General features: G+C 40.5%; 1 protein-coding gene across 4 annotated transcripts in view; it reads left to right on the forward strand.

Annotated features, from left to right (window-relative positions):
- The window catches only part of NTRK2 (neurotrophic receptor tyrosine kinase 2), a 208,114-nt gene that overhangs the window by 134,125 nt on the left and 51,245 nt on the right, over positions 1-22,744 (forward strand). For all 4 annotated transcript variants that reach the window (XM_074166921.1, XM_074166919.1, XM_074166920.1 and 1 more), the window contains one exon: positions 20,561-20,691. In XM_074166921.1, the coding sequence (XP_074023022.1) occupies positions 20,561-20,691 (131 nt within the window). The remainder of the gene's footprint in view (positions 1-20,560; positions 20,692-22,744) is intronic.

The following is a 22,744-nucleotide window of genomic DNA, read 5'->3' on the forward strand; positions in this document are numbered from 1 at the left end:
CTGATGCAGCGCATTTCCTCACTGGAATTGGTTTTGCACATTTATCTCAGTGTTGTATTGCACTTTAGGGTTACAATTTTAACCTCTTTTAATGGCAACATTTTAGAGAACGCTGAAATTGAACCTCACTGAGGAATAAACACCATGCAAAATAAAGTATGTCTTTCAGAAATGAGGAAGAAGAGAGAAGTTTATGCTTTTCTTTGCAGTGATAGCTTTCCTCTAGAGGCCCAATCCAGAATTGATTTCCCATTTTAATCAACATGAGTCTTTCCAGCCTATTGATCTCTGTTTGTTTTGAATTTGGCCTCAACATCTGAAACAGGACTGTGGTAAATGGCAACCTTAAACAAACCATTAAGAGATTTATCTTGGACTGGTAAATTTTCTTGACTGCAAGATAGGATGGTTTCAAGGTAGAAAGAAGCACACAGGTGTTCATTGCTCTTGCTGAAGACAGCTTTGTCATCTCAGCTTTGCGGCTTGTACTTATTGACAGAATATTTACACAGAGTTATGTAGAGTACTTTCTATGGGAAAAGCACAGAAAAGTGTTGGGTGTTTTTCTTAAGAGTGGAGAGAAAGTGTACAAAAAAATCTTTGAAATGTATTTGTTTTGGTCTAGTCTTGGGACAGACTCTGCCTGAGCGTGTGGTATTTATTTTTCATCATATGTAAAAGGCTGTGCCCCCCCCACAGTGAGTTCTTGGCCTCATCAGATCAGTCATCCCATCCAAATGTCCATAAAAGCTTTTAAGAAACGTTTTGTTACACTTTCTCTAACCTTTCTCTATGGGTATACTATATACAAGCATACATGTTAAAATCTACACTATTCATTAGCTAAACCATCTCAAGAGCTGTCTTCCTGAAACTTCAGTCTTCCATGACTGCAGCCAAAGGCTGTGCTGGGAGGTGTTTGAATGGCTGAGAAACTAGTGTCTGCCCCGATAAAGAAATATGTAGCAAACTGCAGAAAAGTTGTGTCAGAATAGTCCCCTGAATTTCTCTCCTCTTACAGAGGGTTTGTTTTTTTTTTATGTGTCCCCTCAGGAAGACAGGACAAATTGAGAGAAATGCTAAGAACAAAGCTGCTGCAGAAACGTATCTCGATGGTGGTAGTTTTCATTTGTAAGAAAGAAGGGCAATTATTTAAATGGAAATGCAGCCTAAGGAAAGATAGCAATCCTGGGTTTAAATCTTTCCTTGATCTCCATGCTCTTGTAGTAAGAAAAGGAAACATTAGTTTACAAGTGTGGGTATAAACCCTCTGTGGTCACAAGGTACCCATCATTCCCTGCGCTGCTTTCTGCTGGCAGATCCTAAAAAGCTGTGCCAGTACTGAGCTGGATTTGGAGTTTTGCATAGCATGTTAACTCTCCGGGTAATCAGGCTAAGAAGGCCATAGGGCAAACCTTATTTGAACACATTCAAGCCAAAAGCAGCAACCACTGTTTTCTTTTGTATTTCAGATTCTGTGATGGAATACTTTATCTAACTGCGTCCATGACAAACCTCATTGTCTGTGACAAGAGTATTTGGAATTAGCTTTTGGGTTGTTGCTTTTAAGTAAACTAATGAGCCATTTAATACTGTGCAAGCTAAGCATTTCTGTATCCCAATATACGTGAATTATTGAGGTTCTTGGTATATGTTGTTGTTTAAGTTATGCAAGCTACAGGATGACTGTAAATAAAATCACATTTTTAGGCAGCTAGTACTCAGTATGATCCACAGAAGGTGATGGTTTGCTTCATAGGAGACAAAAGCTTCTTCTCCCCTCCTCTTGAACCCAATGAAACGTGGTGGAGCAAAGCATCAGGGAAAAGTAGCGTAAAGGCTTATGAAATGCACGCTGTACCCACAAATGCAAAAAAAATATGAAGTATATGAATATATTCAGTCTTTTAACTCACTTACAGCAAAATTATAGAACAAAGGAAAGGCAATGCGGACTCCTTAGCATTTTGCTTCTTACCTTTAACAAGGTAAGAAGGCAAGTGCTCTATATGGACAGAATTCACTATACATTCTCAGGCTTTGCTACAGGGAATACCTCCTGTGCTGCAAACATGGAGAAAATATTCTTATGTCTACACGCTGTGTAAGCCAGCAAGCATGTTGTTAAGGGTGACACTGTTCTAAACATGGCATAAACACAATTACTAATAAAACAAATTAGACAGGACAAAACTGAACCAACATCACAAAGATGAAGCAGATAAATTATGCTCAGACAATAGGGAAACTGCACGGAAAATACAAAAGCCCACGAGTTGCACATATCCAAGCAAAAACCAGAGAGGGCTCCAGTAAGAAATTGCACCCTGTGAGACAGTGATGCATACAAATATCCCCCTCCCAGACAAAAAGAAAGAAGACAGAAGAGGGTGGTGGAGGAAAAAGGAAATAAAAGGTAAGAGAGACAAAAGGGTAGGCCTGTTGGTCATTTACTCCAATTAAGCCAATATTTTGCAGCTGTACTGCTCCAAAGTTCAAGCAATTAAAGTCACTACCTAGGTTTTGCCCTCCCTGACAGCATGACTTCAGGATTTGGATTCAGGGAGCAAAAGGGTTTGGGCAAGGAGGCTTTGCTTTTGATACGTTACCTGACTTGTTAAAAGCAGCAGTATTTGATTAAGGATCTTTGTAATTGCTTTTCGCTAGGCTGATGTGTTCATTGAGCTTTCCCTCTCCCCTGCATTTCATCCTGACAGCCACCTAATTGAATATCCGGGTCGGGTTGGGAAGGGAATTTTATCCATACTCCTCTAAAGCCTCAGTGAGGAGAACTGGAGATCGGCACAGCAGGGCTTTCTATCTGTGGCTTTAACTGTTTAGAATCATAGAATCATAGAATCATCTAGGTTGGAAGGGACTTTCAAGATCATCTAATCCAACCATCAATCTAACTCTGACAAAAAAACCCATCACTAAACCATGTCCCCCAGCACCATGTCAACCCGTCTTTTGAACACCTCCAGGGATGGTGCCTCAACTACCTCCCTGGGCAGCCCATTCCAATGCTTCATAACCCTTTCAGTGCAAAAATTCTTCCTAATATCCAACCCGAACCTCCCCTCGTGCAACTTGAGGCCGTTTCCTCTAGTCCTGTCGCCTGTGACTTGGGAGAAGAGACCGACCCCTGCCTCTCTACAACCTCCTTCCAGGTAGTTTGTTGATTTGGTTTTTATAGCTTTTAAACTGATGTTTATTGCTTCTCTAGATGTTCAGGGGGGACATCCTCTTGAATCCCTGATGGTGTTTCATTATGGTCATAATTATAAAATGTCTCATATTTTTGGGGAGTGTGAAAGGATCAATAGAGTACAAGACAGCTGAAGAACAAAAAGCTCTTCTGGGTCACCGTTTATTTCTGTACCCATCCATGCTCCCCACCTCCAGATCCCCGCTGCCACTTGTGCTGCTGGAGACATGAGGAGAAAGATTATTAGGGTGCTGGAATAAGGGAAATGTAACAGCAGTGCCCAAAGGGACTGGATATTTAAGAAATACCATGATTTACTTTGGTTGCTGAAAAGCAGAGGAGCCATTCTGTGGATTTTCATTGTATTGGGAATACTAATACAACAGCAGTATCTTTCTGAAGATGAGATAGCCCATCATAATCCAAGTGGTGGGTTCTAGCACAAAAATACTGCTGTATGCAAAACACTTGCTTTTCCAAAGGATTTGTACATAGATGATCATTTGCGATAGCATAGGAATTAAATTGCAGAATCCTTCTTTGATTATTATAATTTTGTTCAGTCTGGGCGAGATTTTCTGAGCAATTACTTTTAACTCACGGCATTCAGATCAGGACATAAAATTTGTCAAAAGTTGGTTATATTCAATTCTTGGGATTTGGTTCTAACTTCTATAACTTTGTTAAATCTTGGTTACAACGTTGCCATGCTTAAAGCTGAGTTTTAACTTCCATTCTCCACATCCTTTCTACTTGCACATGATTTTTACCCAGTAGGTTTCTTGAAAATTGAATTTGGTAGCCTCTGAATAAGGATTAGAAAAATGATCGGTGGAGCAATGTGCTGATATGCAGACATCCTGCATAGGCTTCTATATGAGATTAGCATCCAGTCTTCATCTGATGATAGCCTTGAAAGAGTGGTTCCTCCACCATAATGCAAAGTGAGAGAGAAAGGTCCTAGTGCCTTTACCACTTTGTACAATCAGAGTAACGCAGCTGTTACTGAAATATTCCATCTTCAGTACAACTTCTCCTCCTCCAAAGTTACAGGGTAATATCAGAGATTTTAAATGCACAGAAGTAAAGCTGTTCAAAAATAGAATTTTCCTCCCATGGGAGATTTCAGCATTTCAAAATTACTTTCTTCTTTAAAATCAGAATGCAAGTTAAAGCAGAGAGCACTTGATTCAATTTTGTCTCAAGTTTTGAATTGAAATGTTGAAATGGAAAAATAGGCATATTCAATAAAACTTAAATAATTTGGTGTTTTAAAATGAAAAGTTTATTTGGACAAATATTTCAAAATTATAAGTAAGGTTTTTTTTATGTGTGTGTTTTGGGGGAGGGAAGCTGTATTCCACTTTGGAATGCTGAATTTGATTCTTTCTTTTAGAAAGCCAGAAGGGTAACTGAAAATCAACAATTTCCTGCTGCTGAATATTTGAAATTCTATTTTACACCATTAACAATTTTTAGTCAAACTTTTGGACTGGGTTTATGCTGAAGTCAGTGCTGTGGGAATCAAAATTTTGGTTGTCCTGACTTATGTTCAATTAATATTTGGCATATTTTCTTTCATTCTTGCACTTATTTCCATTAATTTTCTTGTTGAACTTATCTGGGAAGGGGAGGGACTCTGAAAGACAAAAGTGGTTGTATGTGACTGCAAATGATATCCAACAAGTCCAAACCTTCTTGGATCAAAGGGTGAAACTCCACTGAAGTCAATGGAGCTTTAAACATTGGCATCAACAGCAAATTTGTCCCATGGAGTGCAATTGCATTGTCACATCTTCAATGCTCTTCATTCTCATGATATACATTACTAAAAGAGTCTCTTTTCAAGCAGTTATGCATTTATTATTTTCAAAACCCATTTACTCAGAGAGGTCAAAAGCTCTTCTCATCACCATAGGGAACCCATGGGAATTTCAGCATTCTGAAGTACAGCAGGTATTCAACTGTATTATAATGTTAACGCTTTTTTTATTTTTATTTTTTTTTATTTTAACCATGCTCTGGTTTTGTCATGAATCAAAAGTGGTAGAATCTAATTATTTTTTGATTGGAAGGAAAAAAATTCCAGCAGGAAAAATGTTACATTAAAATCAGATTGCTTCCAACTAATCCATAAAAGAAATTCCCCCAGTGAAAAAGCCCTGTCCCTGATTGCTTTGTATCACTAGTGTGATGCTATAATACCATTTTTATGCGGTGTTTCTGGCAATTTTTGGTATTATCTATGCAGAAAATGGATTGCAGATTTCCTCTAAAAGCCAAATATTTTTTCCTGCTTGGCTGTACAGTAAAGCTGGAGTTTTTCGTCCTTGCTTATGTTGATATTTTTCCTTAAGAGAGGAGAACAATGCAATTATTATTTGTGTGCATTAATTTAGAGCCCCAAGATCCAAACAGTGCAAAGCATTGTGGGACTCTGCAGCTGCAGATAACCCCTGCCTGAAGAGCTTTTGGGCTATGGCCCCACTCCTGTAACCTGGAGCTAGTTAGTTGGCCTGTAGGCAGGTTACACACCTGGGGCTTCTCGCACAAGGTGAAGAATGGGGGAAGGATGCTTCGTTGTCCTGGCTGCACAAGCAGGGATTTCCAGGGATTAAATCCCTTGCCCCAGCTGATGCAGGAAATCTGTGGCTGGCCCTGAAGTGGAAGCCAGATCTCCTGTGTAGCCCTCCCAGTCTTGACCTATCCATCCTTCCTCTGCAGTGTCATGTTGGCCTCCAGCGCAGAAACTTCTACCGGAGGAATTTTCCATTGAGTTCTGCTGCTGATGAGTTTCTTTCTCACCAATAGGTGGAAACTGACAGCCCGGTTTCTCAGGTGACACAAGGAACGGTTCTGCCATCCCAAATGAGGCAGGAAAAACATCACGCAGAACAAGGAATTTTCCATAAGAAACTGTACCATAGCAACTGAAAAAGACGTTGAAGCACATTACACTTTCTCAGCTTGTTGCAACCTGTGCTTTGATGCAACAGGACATCAGAAATGTGAAGACTTGGTTTTTTTGTTTTTCTTTTCCTCACTTATTTCTTTGGCCAGGAGAGTGATTGCTTTGACTGGTGCTGCTTGATCATAATGAATTTATTGCAAAATTGTGTAACCTTTCCACATCCGCCTCCAAAGTCTGTGCCAGAGCCTGTGTTCTGGCAAGCATTGTCATGCTATAGCTGGGGAGGGTGAGGGAACTACATCTGCAAAGTTCCATAAGCTTTTGAAATTGTAGGATATCTAACCACATGGGATACAGAAGTATTTCCAACAGGCTGGCAGCTGTGCAATATGTGCCATTGAAATAAAGTTGAGTCACTAAGAAGTAGTGATAAATAAGCTAGCAAAAGTTTTGGTCTTTTTTCCTAAGCAACCCCAAATATGATTGTCTAGTGTAACAAAATAACCATCACTGCAGAAACAAGTGGCTGTGTTGTTGGTTTGGATATGGACAAATTCTTGCTGTACTAGGGAGAGCATTTAATTAAAATGTTGTATTAAATCTTTACGGAAGATCTTTGCAGGGCAGATGTTTAGCTTGTTCCTGAGCAGCTGTAACAGGCCATTCAGGATGAAGAAACCTAAACTAACAAGACCTAAAATGCCTAAGTGAGACAGGAGAAATTCTGATGAGTACTACTAATCAGCTGAGGTCTGGAGGTTCTCTTTCTTTTGAACTGGAGCAGTTTAGTCATCTTCCTTTTCTTTTTTTCGGAGTTCATGCTGCACCCTGCCTGTATTTAATTTTTCCCTTGTGTCCCTTCACAAGCCCATCAGCAGTTCAGTCTTGTGATTCTCACTAGAGACAATAAACTCCTTGGTGTGGATGATCTTCCTCTCCTATATGTCTGCAGAAGTGAATTACTGGGTGGAAAGCTGCAGCATATAGCACATTTGTTATGTAGGTACTGTCTTTTAATTCAAACTCACAACCTGTTGGATTTCTGAGGTATTCCTGCGGCAAAATGTACCTCTTTTCTGAGACTGCTTGTTTCAGGTCCCCCTCGATGTCAGTGACAAGCCTGTCACTGATTGGGGAAGCTTGTATCAGACTCCTGCAGAGCTGGGCTTGAACTAAAAATGCTGTACTGGAGCAGGAGTTGTCACAGCTGTCCTTGCTTTCAGCAAGGTCCGGATGTGAAAGCACAGTATTTCTTGTGCAGTAGCAGGGATAATGCAGGTTCTTGAAACACTTGCTCCTAGCTACTGTAGCTAAGTTTCAACTTGGTTAATTATGTGCAAAAATACCTTCAAAAAGAGTCTTGAGATTTTTCCCAGTGATTCTGTTTGGATGCTGAGCTAGAATAGCCCTCATTAGGATACAATTTACCCTTTTCCCCAATTTCCTCAACAGCTGGCATTTCTGATGCCTGCTTGGCACAATATGAAGGAAAATTATTTCAGTAGCTCTTGTTCAGAAATCTTTGTTTGTTTATATTCATGAAGGTGTGGAAAGGGAGCTATTGCGAATAGTTTTGAAGTGCTGGTTGTGGTATGTTAATCCCTGAGGGTCTGTTTATTTTTATGCGGGATGGTACATAAAAGACTGTAAACTAACAACATACAGACTGGAGTAAGCAAAGAATTAGGGCAGTTAGCTAAGCAGCAGACCTCACATTTTCTTTTGTTCATGGCAAGTTTCTTTGTTTGTTTTCTTAAATTAGGGGATGCTGTGGGTTTCTTAATTGCTTCCTTCAGCAGCTTCTCTTTGTGACTGTTAATGTAGAAGGACTCCACTGGGTTTCCCACTCTACATTTTGTGAGAGAGAGCTGGATTAGTTTCATGGTATACAAGGTAACACTGAAGGCAATGCAAGAGAAAAACAGTGGTGTTGTAAAATCTTTTTTCTGACTGTATTTTTTTCTTTCCAGTTTTTATTTTTGACTGTGTTATAATGCACTTAAACTTTAAGAAGGCTGGAATCTGTAAAAATGAAAGAAGGTATTCATTACAGCCAAATCCATACCTGAAGAGTTTCCACTTGAGATTTTGAAATTAAGAAAGTGATGGCAACGAGGAGTTTGGGACACTGTATTCAAAATATACCAAATTAGAACTTTGATGAATACAAAACATACACTTTATAGCTTTGTGACATTGTCCAAATAGAAATTAATTAATATTTAAGAAAACACTCCACTATTATGGAACAACTAGGTAAGCATTTCTGGGCTTACTTTCTAGGTGGGGGAAACAATAATAAAGGGATTAACTCAGTAGAAGCCTCATAAGAGTTGTTTTCCAGAGCAGTGATGACAAATACGTTTTCATCTCTATGTGTGTCTGTGTCTAAGTTTCAGAAGCAAACGATGTTGCCTCTCTGTGGTTTCTCTGTAAGGAAAAATGCAAATCAGCAATGGTTATTTTTGCAGTTAGAGCCTGTTACATTCCTGGAACGTGTGGCTGAATTACCATTCTCATATCAAAGAAAATGTTACAACAAGGGAAGAATAAATGTAACACAAGCAATGGTGAAAGCAACGCATTAGCCTATAAATTGAGAATTGTACGTGGCAAAACACTGGAAAAACTACCCAATAAATTTTGAAATTGGTTTATAAATAATCATGTTAGCTTCTGACCCTTCCTGTTCTCCTTAAAATTCTGTCCAGAAGGGCAGGCTAGAAACAGAGAGTCCTGAAAATTGCTTGAGGATCATTTTGTGGATGTGGGACTACCCTCCAGCTTCGTAATGGGCTTCAAACCAGTCCTTCCTAAAAGCGGGTCTGTACTTGCCCTCCTGCTGGCGGTGGTCTTGCAGGAGGCAACAGTTAATCAACGGTGTTTGTGAAGTGGTCTGTTAATCTACCATGGTTGACATCTTGTCTGTAGCACTAACAATAACACATTGTGTACCTCAGTGTTTTAGTTAAGAGCAGACAGTGTGCATATCAGCAGACAACACCTGTTTCCTTAGCTGCAAGTGCCAATTCCCAGCAACTTGAGACAAAAATTAAGCTGTTTCACTGGTAACAATAAAAATGATGGTAATTTTTAATATTTCCTTTACTGATAAGCACGTGGGGTATTCTGCCATTACAGTTCAACAAATGTAGCAGCCATTTGTGTTGGTTACTGCTGCTCAAAATGCTTTCCAAGTACATGAGTATGTAGGCAGCTGGTATTTATTGCTCTATGAGAGAACTTGAACTTCAGAAGGAAGGAGAGAAAAAAACCCACATTTTGCCTATCTTTGTTTTGTGCAGACTGGAGTTCCTGTAAATATCATGATGTACAGTAGTTGGAACAAAACAGTTTTGTTTTTTAAAGCAACAATCATATAGAATCTAGGTGAGAAGAGAAATTTTCTGGTCCATGCATTTTTGGTTTCTTGCAGAGACTGACAGAATTGCGTTTGCATTCACTTAAGTCTACAACAAGTATTACAAGAAGTAATTAACTGTAAGTACTTTACGAATATAAGAAGCACAGGGGAGAAAGGTAACTATGATTTATGGTGACATCTACTAAGCTTTTACAGAATATCATACGTGTGTACTAGCTATCACCATAAAATTAACTGGTACTAATTGGTCAGAGCTGCCAACTCGGTCTGCTTATGAGTGTAACACTCTTCTTTAGGTCATGTTCGTTATACTGACACCGTATGTCAGATCCTGAATAAAGTTCGTTCAGCCATTTCTGCCGTTCTTCTTCTTGTTTGCCCTGCTGTGTGTGTGTGCTGCCATAAGCGAGAGTTCACGTCTGGGCAAAGACTGTGTCGGTGTGCTTTGGGGAATACGTGCTCGGGTTATCTACCCAGTGGCCACTTTTCCAGCAGCAGCGGGGCTGTGGGAGGGCATCCTTCGATTGAATCATGCCTGGTGTTTTCCTCTGTCTTGGAAACTGACTGGAACAAAATGTTCAAAGCTCTTTCTTTCTCCCTTTCCTCTTTTTTTTTTTCCTCCCTCTTTCTGTCTTTCACTTCGATGCCTGAAAAGGCTGTAACTAGGTTCATTATTGTGTGATAAATCAGCCAGTAAACCTCTATGCATTTTCCTGCATTTGGGCAGCTCCTGTTCCTTAGTGACAGCTGCTTGGCTCAGCACACTGTAATTATCAACTCAAAACCAAGATGCTTTGAGGTGCTGAAAGCATACTGGCAGAGACTGAACTTGTCCTCAACCTTGTCATGGGCCACAGCTTTAAAAAATCCCATTCAGTTGTTGGTTGGTTGTGTTGTCACTATTGGTACTGGAGCTCTGACTGTTCATTATCACAGTGGACCCTGTGGGGAGCTGTCGTTACCCTAAAGGAGTATAGGTCTTTGTTTTTCATTAGCTGCTGACATATCATATAGTTAGCTTTTGATTAATGCATCTGTGTGAATTCTCTTTCTCTAAAATAAAGTTCTATTGATATGTGGGAGGGGATTTATATGAGTTAGTGAAAATTTACAAAGGCCCTATTTAAACAGATGTCTGAAGGGAACTTTGCTGAGAAACAGACCTGTTGGTTTGTTGTCTGTAGTAGGACCGAGGCACTCTCTGCTCCTACTTTAAGCCTACCTCCGTTTGGCTTACTGTCTGGACAGACAGGCTAAGGGCTGATGGAGCCTGAAGGGTGCCTAGCTGTCTGCAGCCATGGGGGCGTACAGAGCCTCTGATCCACTACAGGGCAAGTGGCCCTGGGCTGTATGTTGTGCAGACTGGTTGCAAGGGGCTGTATGTAGATAAGGCTTCAGCTCCCCCACCAAACTTGGTTTAGCAAAGGACTTCTCATTTGTCTGAACGGTAGAGAAACATAGTTTCAACTGACAGATAACGCAGTCCAGAGCTCAGTGAGTGGAAGGAGATTTCTCATATTCTCTGCTAGATCTGTTAGCTAGATGTGTTAGTTATTGTGTTACATGAAAAGAACATGCAGATCCAAGAGGGGAGAAGAGGAAATACGTGACATTTTCTTCAACGGAAATTTTCTGGGAAAGTCCTTCTGTTCCCATTGTCAAGCCACGGCTTTTCTTTTTTCACTGTATCCATGGGGCAGGTTGGGTTTTCTATCAGGACAATTAGAATAGGCATCTATCCTGCTGCTATTAAAAAAGGCTTTGAAGTGTTCTCAAATCCTGCTGGGCTACAGTTTAGTGTAATTTACGGAGCAGTTCCAAGTAGGAGTACCACTGTTAACATAAGCAAAGCTCAATGCAAGGGGCATGGTGCAGTCTCAATCACATCCTTCCCAAGGATTTGGGGAGTTTGTCAGACCCTGGAGAATGATGAGAAGTCACCCAGGCTGTAGAAAGCTCATGACCTTTACACATGGAATAATTTATGGTGTTATCATACAACAAACATACACTTTATGGTTTTATTCCTTCAGAGGATGCAGGATGGAAGAACCAGGTCAGCAGAGGAGGTGATGTGTAGTCTATGATAAGCAGATCTTTTTAAGCTTGAAAAATTAAGCACGTGCTACGTTCATATGGAAACAGAAGAAGAATTATTTCCAGTGCACATGCAACAAGACGAAAGGAAAGTCATCTTTTCTTTGTAGCTGTTGAGAATCTGATGCAGAAAAACCCTCAACATGTTCAGTCTTGCAAAATCTTTGTGACTTCATTTGGATGACCTATAAGTGAGAACTTGTAGGGCTTTCGTTTGAAGACAGTACAATGTAATAATCTTTTGACTGCTTTGTGGCTGCAGCAGAGGTATCTGGCACAGGCCAGCAGTAAATATGAATTTTTCTGGGTGTACCTTGCAAGCGTATACTGCCAGTTACAACTGTCTTTGTTGCCCATAAGCACTGGGATCCTGAAACTGTAACAAGGGCCAAGGAGCAAATGCCCTATGGGAACATAATCCTCTGTAGATGGCATGCCCTAGCAAAGAGGTGTGCCAGCCTGTCAGTGAAACAGAAGCAGAGCAACAAAATGCCTCACCGTGGAAGGACACAGAAATGCTGAAGGACAGCACATCTGTAAAAGGGAATAGCCTCTTTTTCAGGTCTGTTCACATTTTATGATGGTTTTGCTCATCTCTCCTGTTGCATGAGGCTTTGGGGCAGTATAACAGGTAGTAATAACCCCTTCTGCATCCCCAGAGAACAGAGGGCAAACTGAGATTCTTTCCTTTTCAGTGTATAGGAAGACTCAAGACTTGTTTTCTCTCCTTGCTACTGATTTTGTTTCTTGGTGAATAATACAGGGATCTGCTCAAAGGGCGAGGAAGATTTCTTCTTTCGTTTGTTTGCAATGCTTAACATCTTTGAGTGTCATCTGTGTGTCTTCCTGTAACTTTTCTCTGTGTTTAAAGGCCACTTACAGCGAAACCCAGGAAAGGGGGTGCTATGCACAGAATCATAAGAGTAAGTAACCACAGAGTGGCAAAGCCTTAACTGTGTGCAGTTAAGGAAGCAGGCAGAGACAGAACATTCCTCTAGGGGAGTTCGCCTCAGTTGGCCTGAAGAAAGCAAAACACGGGCATGCATAAGATCCTGCTTTCCTCATTTTCCTCAGTGTGCTGCAGCCTGATAGAACTGTAAAAGATGCTCTGAAGCAGGACAAAAATTATTAGGAAAAGTGTAAATAATATGCTTAAAAGTGATATATAAAAGACTGGGTTCTGCCACACTCCTATGATGTTTTCTGTATTGTTCTCTTTTCTTTCCATGCACAATTAGCTGCAACAGGGCGGACCTACCCATCTAACATGGCAGATCAGATGCTATGCTATCTTTTAGTAAAATAGTTTAGCAAAAAGTAAAGATTAAGTATATGCTTAATTTTATATAACGGGACAGAATTTTAGACTGTGAGCTAAGCACATGGTTTATTCCTTCACATACTTGAAGGAATTTACTCCTTTTTACTTTTCATATTTCCTTTGAAAGGCCACCAGTAAAACCCATGTATCCTCTCTTATACTGAGGTACAAAATTATTTTCTTTTCCTTTTAAAATGAGAAGAGAAAAAGTAAAGCATAGAAACCTACATCAAAAATAGGGCAATCTCCTTTGAATTTCACCTTTATACCCACTTAGGCCAAGCTTGAGTCTGGATCAGTCTCTGAATGTATGATGTTTCTTTCAGGTCCTGCTTCTCAGTCTGGCATCCTGGGATGCTTTTCAGACCACGCCAGCTTCTGAAAACAGAGATAGAAAAGAGTTAATACTTTGAAGGGCATTTATTAGCCCTTCTCCCCTGCAAGTGTCTATTGTGGTATTTCCCCATCCTTTGCTGAGTGCTTCTGTTTCTGCAGCACAGAAGATCCCTAAAGATCAGTATCATGCTGAGGGAAAGGATTTCCTGGTCTGAGCTAAGAGAAGGGTGCTGGTGCTGAGATCATTGTCTCTAGTTAAATTAAACATGGGAGATGGACCAGATTTGCCACAACAAAATAATACCAGCAGAGGTTTCATACAGCAACTCATGCAAAACAACCTTAAAGTTTTACAATCATTAGTGTTTTGGAAGAAGTGCATTGAGATTGGCATTTACAAATTAAGTGCATACACATCTGCAAAGGCAGTGTTTGGTCAAAATTCCAGCACAGTTTTCTCTTCAAAGCTGATTTACCATACTGTGCTGAAAAGTTGTTAGTAGGCTGGGAGCAGCATAGAAAGAGAAAAACAAAGCGATTAATATCTGCTATTTATTCTGAACATAGAATACCAAATTTAACTTTCAGTTATTCTGGTATATGCCAATAGTTTCATCACATAGGAGGTCAAATCCATATTTAAAACATACTTATAATTGAAATAAAAAATAGTTTCAGGTCGCTAAGGCTTGAGGGCCTTGTGTACCTTAGTTTTTGTGTGCAAGGGAAAATTCATGTGTGGAAAAACTACCAACTTCATTATTCTTGTTTTCCTGAAGGGTGAATTTAGCTCATAATGCTCATGCATTTAAAACAATGATAGCATTGTTATTATAATTTATTAGTAAGTAGTTATTATTTGACTATAAGGATCTAATCAAGTATGGCAGTATGCCTATCTGTAGCCAAACTGAGAGGAACTTGGTCAACCAAAATGAATCAATAACAAAAGAGTTAAGATAAAGTGCCTCATGAGAAATCGGATATTAACCCCAAAAGACAGCAAACACTTGAGTTTAGTCAAAGAAGAGCCATGCCAGCTACACCGAAATGAGTTTACAGTGGGCAAGAGCTGTGGCGCCCCTGCGGACAGATGGTGAAGGACTGGGCACCCTCCCAGGAGCTGCAACTCTGTGTCACAAAGGGAAGACTAATTTTCAACCTAGACAGTAAAGACTTTGGGGTTTATAGTATAGCTCCCGTGAGGATGTAAGTTGTAAACAAAGCAACTGAAAGGTTAAGCTGCAGCAATCACAGATTTATTGGATTTATCATCAGATGTAGCTCTTGACAGCTAGGAAATCCCTGAGAACTACACCATTCCTGTGAGTACTCACAGATTCACCTTTCATAAATGTCTCCAGTTCTTCCAGGAAGATCAGTGCCTATTCAGCTTACCCATTAAATGTCTCCTCAAGGCCCACTTGGGGTCTGATGCATGTGAAAAATCTGGCAAATCACTGATGGTCACTCAGGGACAACTGTTTCCCAACTGTTGAATTAAACTCTTCTTTTTCAAAGAAACAAAACAAAATTCAAAGTGATTCAGAAGCCATACTTCTACAGGTAATGCGACAAGACCCAAGTGCCTTTCTGACCCAGTTCTGTCAATCCTCCATACTCAGTTTTCTATAGCCTGTATCAGCACCTGTCATTTAGAGCAGAGTCCCTGAGGAGTGGGTTATCTGTTGGCTATTTTTCTTTCTGTTAAAGAGGTGTGAGTTGAATCTCAGCTGTTTGCACCTACAACAGCTGGGCACTGGTCTTGCATGGGAATTTGTTGCTGCTGTGTGGTAAAAATTAAACAATAACATTACACAAAAATATACATAGAATAATGGTAGTGAATGTCATGTGAGATAAATACATCAAATAATCAGAAATATATTCTCAGAACTGTGCTGGCCTATTCCTGCATCCAGGCAACACTGACAGGTTAAAAAAAAAAAAAAAAGAAAAAACAGAAAAACAGTGGTTATTGTTGGCTTTTATTGCCTTCTTAGAGAGTAAATATCTCAACGTACCAAAATTTCTACTCCACCAATAGCATGCAGAACTGTAGAGATGCTGCTACTGCAGAATCTGATGGCCATCAGGCTAGACTTGTTGTCTGCTGTTTGTAGTGATTTTGTGTCCTCCTGCTATAGGATTCTCTCTGAAATTCCATCCCTTCCTTTTGTCTGAATGACAAACGCTGTACAAATTTGGTATACTGTCCGAACAATCACTCACCCATTTATACCTGTTTTTTCTAACATGATCTTAGAAAGAGTTGAGTCTTCACAATTGCAAAAAAAAACGGTGGGAGAAATGAAGAAACTTGCAAAATGTCGTTCTGTGGCACCTCATGTGAAATCACAAGCTAAGTCTTTTCTGCTGCTGCTTTTTTCTTACGCAACTGTAAATAAGTTTATATTATCCCCTGTTTACTTGGGATCTTGAAGATCTTCATTCCCTTCTCAGAGTCCTGGCATAACACATTTCATCAAGAGTGTTCCACATGTGTACTGCTAGCAAATTGGACAGTGTCCTAGAAAGCAGACTCAGCAGATGATTTAAGTGCACATGCACCAAAACAGGGTCTTCTAGTGTTGGCAGTTCAATAAACAGTGATGATGGAGCCTGTCTGCTATGGCTCTTACTGTCCATCAAGCAGTGACTCCATGTTGCAGCCTCTCCACAGGACAGATCTCTCCTCTGCTCTTCCCATAAGGCATATGGGAACACATCTAGAACTTGCAGCACTTGTGATATTGTAATTGGGCGAGGTGTTCAAGCTGAGACGCAATCATGCATACCACATAACTATATAATTTTTGTGCTTTTTAGGAAACCCAGCCTTAAAAGAACTTGTGTGATTTTGAGACAGAGATACAGGGAGCTGATTGATTTTTTTTTTTTATTTTTTTTAATCACAGCCTTGTGGAGAGTGTGGCTTCCAGTTGGGAAGAACAACTGGAAAACACTTCTTCTAAAAGGTTGTTGAAAATTTTGCCAGAGGAGAACCATGAAAATGAATGGCAAACTGGAGAAAATGGTTTCCTGGGAGAGGCTTCCATCTCTTTGCCTTACCGAGATGAACAAGAACAGTGTTGATTACGTATATTTAGTACCAGACCTTAATAGGTTGCTCAAGGTAGCAGAGAAGGTCTCCTAAAACCCAAGAGAGGGAGTTGCAAACCAGACAAGCTAAAAATTAAGAGACAGAGAAAAAGGCATGCATTTTTATTAGCACATTGAAAATGATTGCACATGAGGGCAAGTTAACAGCTCAAACTTTCAAATCAAGACTGGCACAGCTGCTTTGTGGAGGCAGTCTTCTGCCAAGCACAAGTCATTTAACTCAATACTGTGCTGTGTGGAAGGTCAGCTTAGGTGGTGTAATGATCACGTGTGGTGGTAAAATGTTCAGACTTATTGTTTGTGGCCAAGGGGAAAACACTTTCACTCTGTCACAGCATTTCGATTTTAATTACATGCAGAAACATTTTAATAGTTTGTACTGCTGAGTGTCCTGCTGTCTGTGGCTGGAATCAGTCACATCCAACTCAGTGAATTCAATCACTTGAGGAGATCTTGAGTTCCCTTTTTTGATGGGACCCACTCCAGAACATGGTGTGACCCTCTCTGTTCAGCCTCACTATCAAAGGTAGGTTACTTGAGGAGTGCAATCCCATGCCTGCAGATAGTGTTTGCAGGATAAGGGTTTGATGCGTCATTTCCAGAGTGTCATGCTGTTTGTTAGTGAGTGGAATACCTAGAAGTCCTAGAAGTCCTGCTCTGTTGGTGGGATGTCTCTGAGACCTCAAGATAAGAAGAGAGCCCTTTCCTGCAGTTGTGCTCCCTGTTGCCAGCTGATTCCCTGCAGTCATCTGTGGGAGCCCCCTGCTTCTATGGGCACAGCTGTGTAGTTATTATTTAACACCAAAGCCTCCTTTTAGCATTTATCCGTGTTTAGTTTGCTCGGTCTCACTTCACATTTTATGTTTCATTATTTTCTTAAGTATTTCAACTTGACTTAGCTTTTAGCTTAATGGAATGCATTTTTTACAGTAATCAGACAAGATCTTTTAAACCAGGGATGATGTGCTTTTGAAAGTACAAATGGCAGCTCAAAGGCAATCCCCATTTAGACTCAAAAGGAGGAAAATACATAGCTGCCCTTTGAGTATGTGTATATCTTTGCCTGTGAGACAATGTTATGAGACCACTTCTTTGATAACTCAGTTATGCCACCTCTTTGGCCAAATTCTGCTTTGTTTCTTCAATGTAAATCCAGGGTAATCTCTTGGACTTCAACAGAGGTAATTGGCTTTATCCTGATATTAACTGAAAGCAGATTTTGACCTGAATTTTTCAGTGTATCTCCAGCTGAAATCTCCTCCCACTGAAAACCGTGTCATTATGGCTGGAGCCCTGAGTGTGCTAAACGGATTTTTTTCCTTAGCTCATATTTCCATCACATCATATGTGTTTGATTTACTTACATTGTTCTTATATTTAATCTCTGCCCATATAGTCACATTTACTGTCACTTTTTATTTGTTTAGGAACTTGGTGCAGCTCAGAAAGGTAAGAGGGATGGATAGAGCGTGACAAGTTGCAAATATATTCTGTACAGATCTCTTCTGCAGCTTGCTGTGTTTTAGTTTTAACAGTTTGGTTTATGGGATGGGTTGTTTATTCAAATGCTTGGTTTATGTAAGAGCATTTAACAGCAGCTGTAAGTGTACTACAGTTGATATGTTTCTTATTTACTTTTACTCTATTGTTTGTGAGGTCCTCCAGGAACTTCACAAAACTCCTTTGTGCTGCTAAGGCCAACATTAGGGGCATGCTGGGTTCAAAATGGAGGGGACCCACACAAAATTCAGAAAGTGGACTGTTTATCACCAGGTCTTTGGCAGCTGTGGAGACAACCAAGTGAAAAACTGCCTCTGCTGGAGTTTTGCTGCTGACACCAGTAGGACAGGATCTCAGCCCTACTCCCTGTCTGTAGGGTTTGTGGACATTTTAAGATGATGACACAGGTAACATGGAGCTGAACTTCTGTCTAGGAAAGGAAGAGAGGCATCTTGCTGGTGATACTGATCAAGCAGAGGCAAACAGAAGAATTCCCCCAAGAGGGAGGGTTGAATGGCAGGTTTGGCAGGGGGTAGTGGGGAGTACTCATTTATTAGTAGGCATTTTCTAAAGCACAGATTTATTTATTTTTTAAAGCATGCTCCCGTGTTCAGGCAGCGTGCCTGCATGTCTGCCTTGCGACTGCTATTGGGAGAAGTGAGGGATGCCGGTTAACTTGCTTCTAAGGGGAAAAGGTGTGTTTTGGTTCAGGCGTGTCTTGTGCTGACTACGTTTTGTACTTTACCTTGAAAAATGAGTGCTGAGGAGGATATGAAACTATAAAGCAAATTCCTGCTGACTGCAGGGGAGCTGCTCAGGTAGCTGGCCAAAGCGAGCGGACCCATATAAATGCTTCACCACAATAAAATCTAATCTTACGCTAGACAGGATTTTGACAAGAGTGAAAAACATTGGCACCTTCCAGTCTCATTTCATGTGTAGTTGGCTATTAATGGGACCTGTGGCCTCTGCTGAGAGACCTGGTGTTGGATGAGGAGGTGGGCAATGTTAGCCCTGCAGCCCCCAACAGCAGGGAAGGGTCAAGCCCTGGTGGGTCTGGTGTGGCATGGGGAGAAGCTGGCTTTCCTCACTCCGCTCCCAGGGCATGGTGGGCCTGCTTGCGTGTTGACCTGGGGATTTCTGGCAGGTGCCAACTGGATCTGGTGGAGGTCTGCTCCTCAGGTGTGCTGCCTGCCTGGCAGACTCATGATGGAGGCATCTGGGGACATCTCTGGCTCTCCTGGCTTGCTCCAACACTGGGCTCCCCTCGCATGCACGCGCATGGATACAAAGTGCCTTTATATGCAGTGCACTCGGGTTGCATTGCTGTAGTCTCAGGCCGTGGGGACGCACGTATTTTTGTCTTACAGACTGTGGGCCCTTTCTCCAAAATGCTGGTGACAACAATGGGGACAGGCTGTGCCATATCTCCCCACTGCTGTTACCAGCAGCACTCCATTTTCCATCTTTTAAGAATGGAAGCAATGTGCTTTCTGCATAAGAGATCACCCAGTTTGGAACAGACGTGTGGCCAAACATGGAGGCAGGGGTCGGTCTGCATCTGAATATATCCTAAATATATATAGGGTTCAGTTTTGGTCCCCGCACTTAAGCAGCCAAGGTGAGATTCGTGACTTTGCAGAAGCCAGCCTGATACCCATGCACCACTGTTTCCTTCATTATGTTTAGGATTTAAGTTGCAAATAAGCTTTATCTAGGCAGTGTTAAATTTCAGTGTTTTCAAAAACAGCTAAATGCACTGAGGTTAAATTCATCAGTAGATGCTGACTGTTTTGTACAATTTCAGCAACACAAGCTGTCAACCCTGTTGAGTTGGCCTGTTAAACTGCCCTTAAAGCTGCTTTATTTAACTTGAACATTGCAAACTGATAATGTATTCTACAAAATTTGGTACAATCTTTTAAATATTAAATCTTTTAATGGAAGCTTATGCTGAAAGGAAAATGTAAAAATGAGTTGAACAAAAATGCTCAAGGACTTTAATGTCTGAATCAATTGATTCTGGGCAGCAATTCAGCTAAGGCTCTGTCCACTATGCTGACTAAAACCTTTGTCCATCTTTTATTTCTTTTACTTCAGAGCAATATTGTAAATCATGTTTGCAAGAACAAAATTTCTACCTTATTGTAATTTTAGTATAGCACAGATAGGGAAAGCAGTTGAACAAGTGATAAGAGAACCAGAGAGTAAGTTGGATTTAGTTGAAACAGGGGACATTTTGTTTTCTTGGATTAGGTTAATTTTAAAACTTTTTGGCTTTGGACGAGAAAGTTCAGCTGTTGTTAGAAGTACAAAAATAGAAGTGATGTGAGAAAGGTTTGGTTTGTTTTCTGATTCTTTGTCTTCATGTCTAAAAAAAAAAGCAGCAGCTTTGGCTGTTGCGTATGCTCTGCAGCAGTCATTGTAACACAGTGATAAAGGTGACTCTTAATTCCATGTCTTTTTATCCAGAAAATATGCTACTACCCAAATAGAAATATATTAACTTCATCTTTTTGGGCAAAGCATTAACAAAAGACATATGGGCTCTTTGATTCCTTCCACAACATGCACCCCATTCTACAGGCAACCCTGTCTCCACGTGGCTGTGAGCATGGATCCTGTCCCATCCTGGCCTTGCAGCTCACTTCTGACCTCCATTTTGTCTTCTCTTCACAGTTGTGCAGCACATCAAGCGCCATAATATCGTTCTCAAAAGAGAACTGGGAGAAGGAGCCTTTGGAAAAGTCTTTCTGGCGGAATGCTATAATCTCTGTCCCGAGCAGGACAAGATCTTGGTGGCAGTGAAGGTAAAAGAGTCTAGGGTTTCCATTATTAATTCATGGTTGCAACTAATGCTATTTTATTTGTAAATGGTGATGTTTTCCTATTCCGTAGCCCAGTGTAACTGCTCTGATATATGTGGGAGGGTTCACAAGGCTAATGGAGTGTTAAGAGAATGCGATATTTGATCTTGCTGTGGGGTATAAAATGAGGGCTGAATTTCATAAGGAAAAGAGGGGAAACAGGAAACATTGTGTCACAAAAGGGCAAAATTTTTTATGATCTATCTGAAGTATAATTAGTGAAAAATAGGTCATTAGGTCATTAAAATTACATGTGACATATATGTGTGTCTAAAAAAATAATCAATTACTAGCTAAGTGAATAGGTTATGTGTATAATTGCTAGTCAAAGACGACCTTTCTTTTTCAGGATTGTGCCATTCTTTTAGTCAGCCACTGAAATTATCTGTGGGTAATTGTCATTTGTAAAGCTGCCAGGATTGTTATAACAAACTTGTGAATAATATTGTCATATGCTGTTAAACACAGGCTGTATGGAAATCCAGATGTCATGACATGTCAGACCTAGAGGAGCAGCTCTTTATAATAAAGCTACAGTCAGCTCTCCCAAAACACAATCCAGAGGAGAAGGAAACTTCATGAAAACAGCCATAACCTTGGAATTTAAAGTATACAGAATAGTTCTCACATTTCGGGGCAGTGGGGGGACGAAAAAAACCCAAAAAACCAAAAAAAACCAAAACAACAAAAAAAGAGATTTGCTTGGTTCTCCTAAAGGGCACAGATTGCATGGTACATTGGGAATCTACCAAGGAGTAAGAAGATTTTCAGCTTGATATCAGACCTTGGACACCAAACCTGCTTCACTGTACCAAGCCTTTTTGTCTCCCAGAATGGAAGGGCTGAGGTTGGTTGTTGACCTCGTATGGCAGAAAACAATATCAGTGAAACTACATTCTAAGAGTTTGCAAAGTCTCTCTGACAACAATCTCTTATCTCCACCTGTAGTGTTCTGCCAAAAGCTGAACAAGGAGCTCAGCATTTCAAGTAACTCATTATATGCAGGGGGAATATACATTTAGAATTTGGGCTGTGCCTAGGGATCAGAAAATAATATTATTTGACTAGCCACAATTAGGCAACCATTTATACGTTTTCAGTCAAATCATACAGTAAAAGAAATCAAGTAGACCATCTTTTTGCATTTGGAAACAAGAAATAGAGTTTTGGATCTAGCAGTGAAAGAACATAAAAGGAGGATGGACTTGTAGAGTGTTTTCTTGCTCCATCAAAGATAACAGGTTTTTGGGGTTTGCCAAGGTTACAAGCTTTTTGATACTTGGAAGTTGTTCAGGCACATTGACTGGTGAGAAAAAATTAAGCCCTGAAGGGATATATCATAGACAGGAGAAAGCAAGAGATAGGAGATGACAAAACTAGATCTGAATGAATTTTCTATTGTATTTTGGTGAAGCTAGACTGGAAATTACCTTTCCTCTATCACTTCAGGGAACTGCTTGATAGCAAAATAAAAGTCTTTCCATTCACTTGCTCCCTTTGAAAGTCCTGACCAAATGGAGCCTAGCACTGCTGCTGTTAAACGCTGTGCCATGCTTTCTCTCTGCTGCTCTTTCTCAGTGTAATTCATAAGGAAGAGCATTCAGCTTTTAAAGGGAGAGATGTCTGTATGGGTTTAGATGACAAATATATCAGTTTTTTGGACCACTTGTCATGCTTTTTTTTTTCAAACGAAATCCACTCTTTGTAGCGTCTTTAACAAGGATCTTGCAGACAACTGTGGGAGGAGTTGCCTCTGGGGACATCTTATGCCTACAGTGTTTCTCATGTTTGCGCATGAAAATGTGACTCTGGGTGCTGCCATAGAGCAAATTTTTTGGCATACTGTGCCATTGGATTGATTCCCATATAAGATAGGGGCTAACTGCCTAGTGCTTCTCTCATTGACTGTGGTACCAACAGGTGTCCTGCAGTCACAGTGGAGGTCAAGGGATGGGACTTCACTGGTATGCAGAGATAGCCAGAGGACTGTGTCTGG

The sequence above is a fragment of the Numenius arquata genome, chromosome Z, assembly GCF_964106895.1.
Source record: "Numenius arquata chromosome Z, bNumArq3.hap1.1, whole genome shotgun sequence".
Classification (NCBI taxonomy): Eukaryota; Metazoa; Chordata; class Aves; order Charadriiformes; family Scolopacidae; genus Numenius; species Numenius arquata.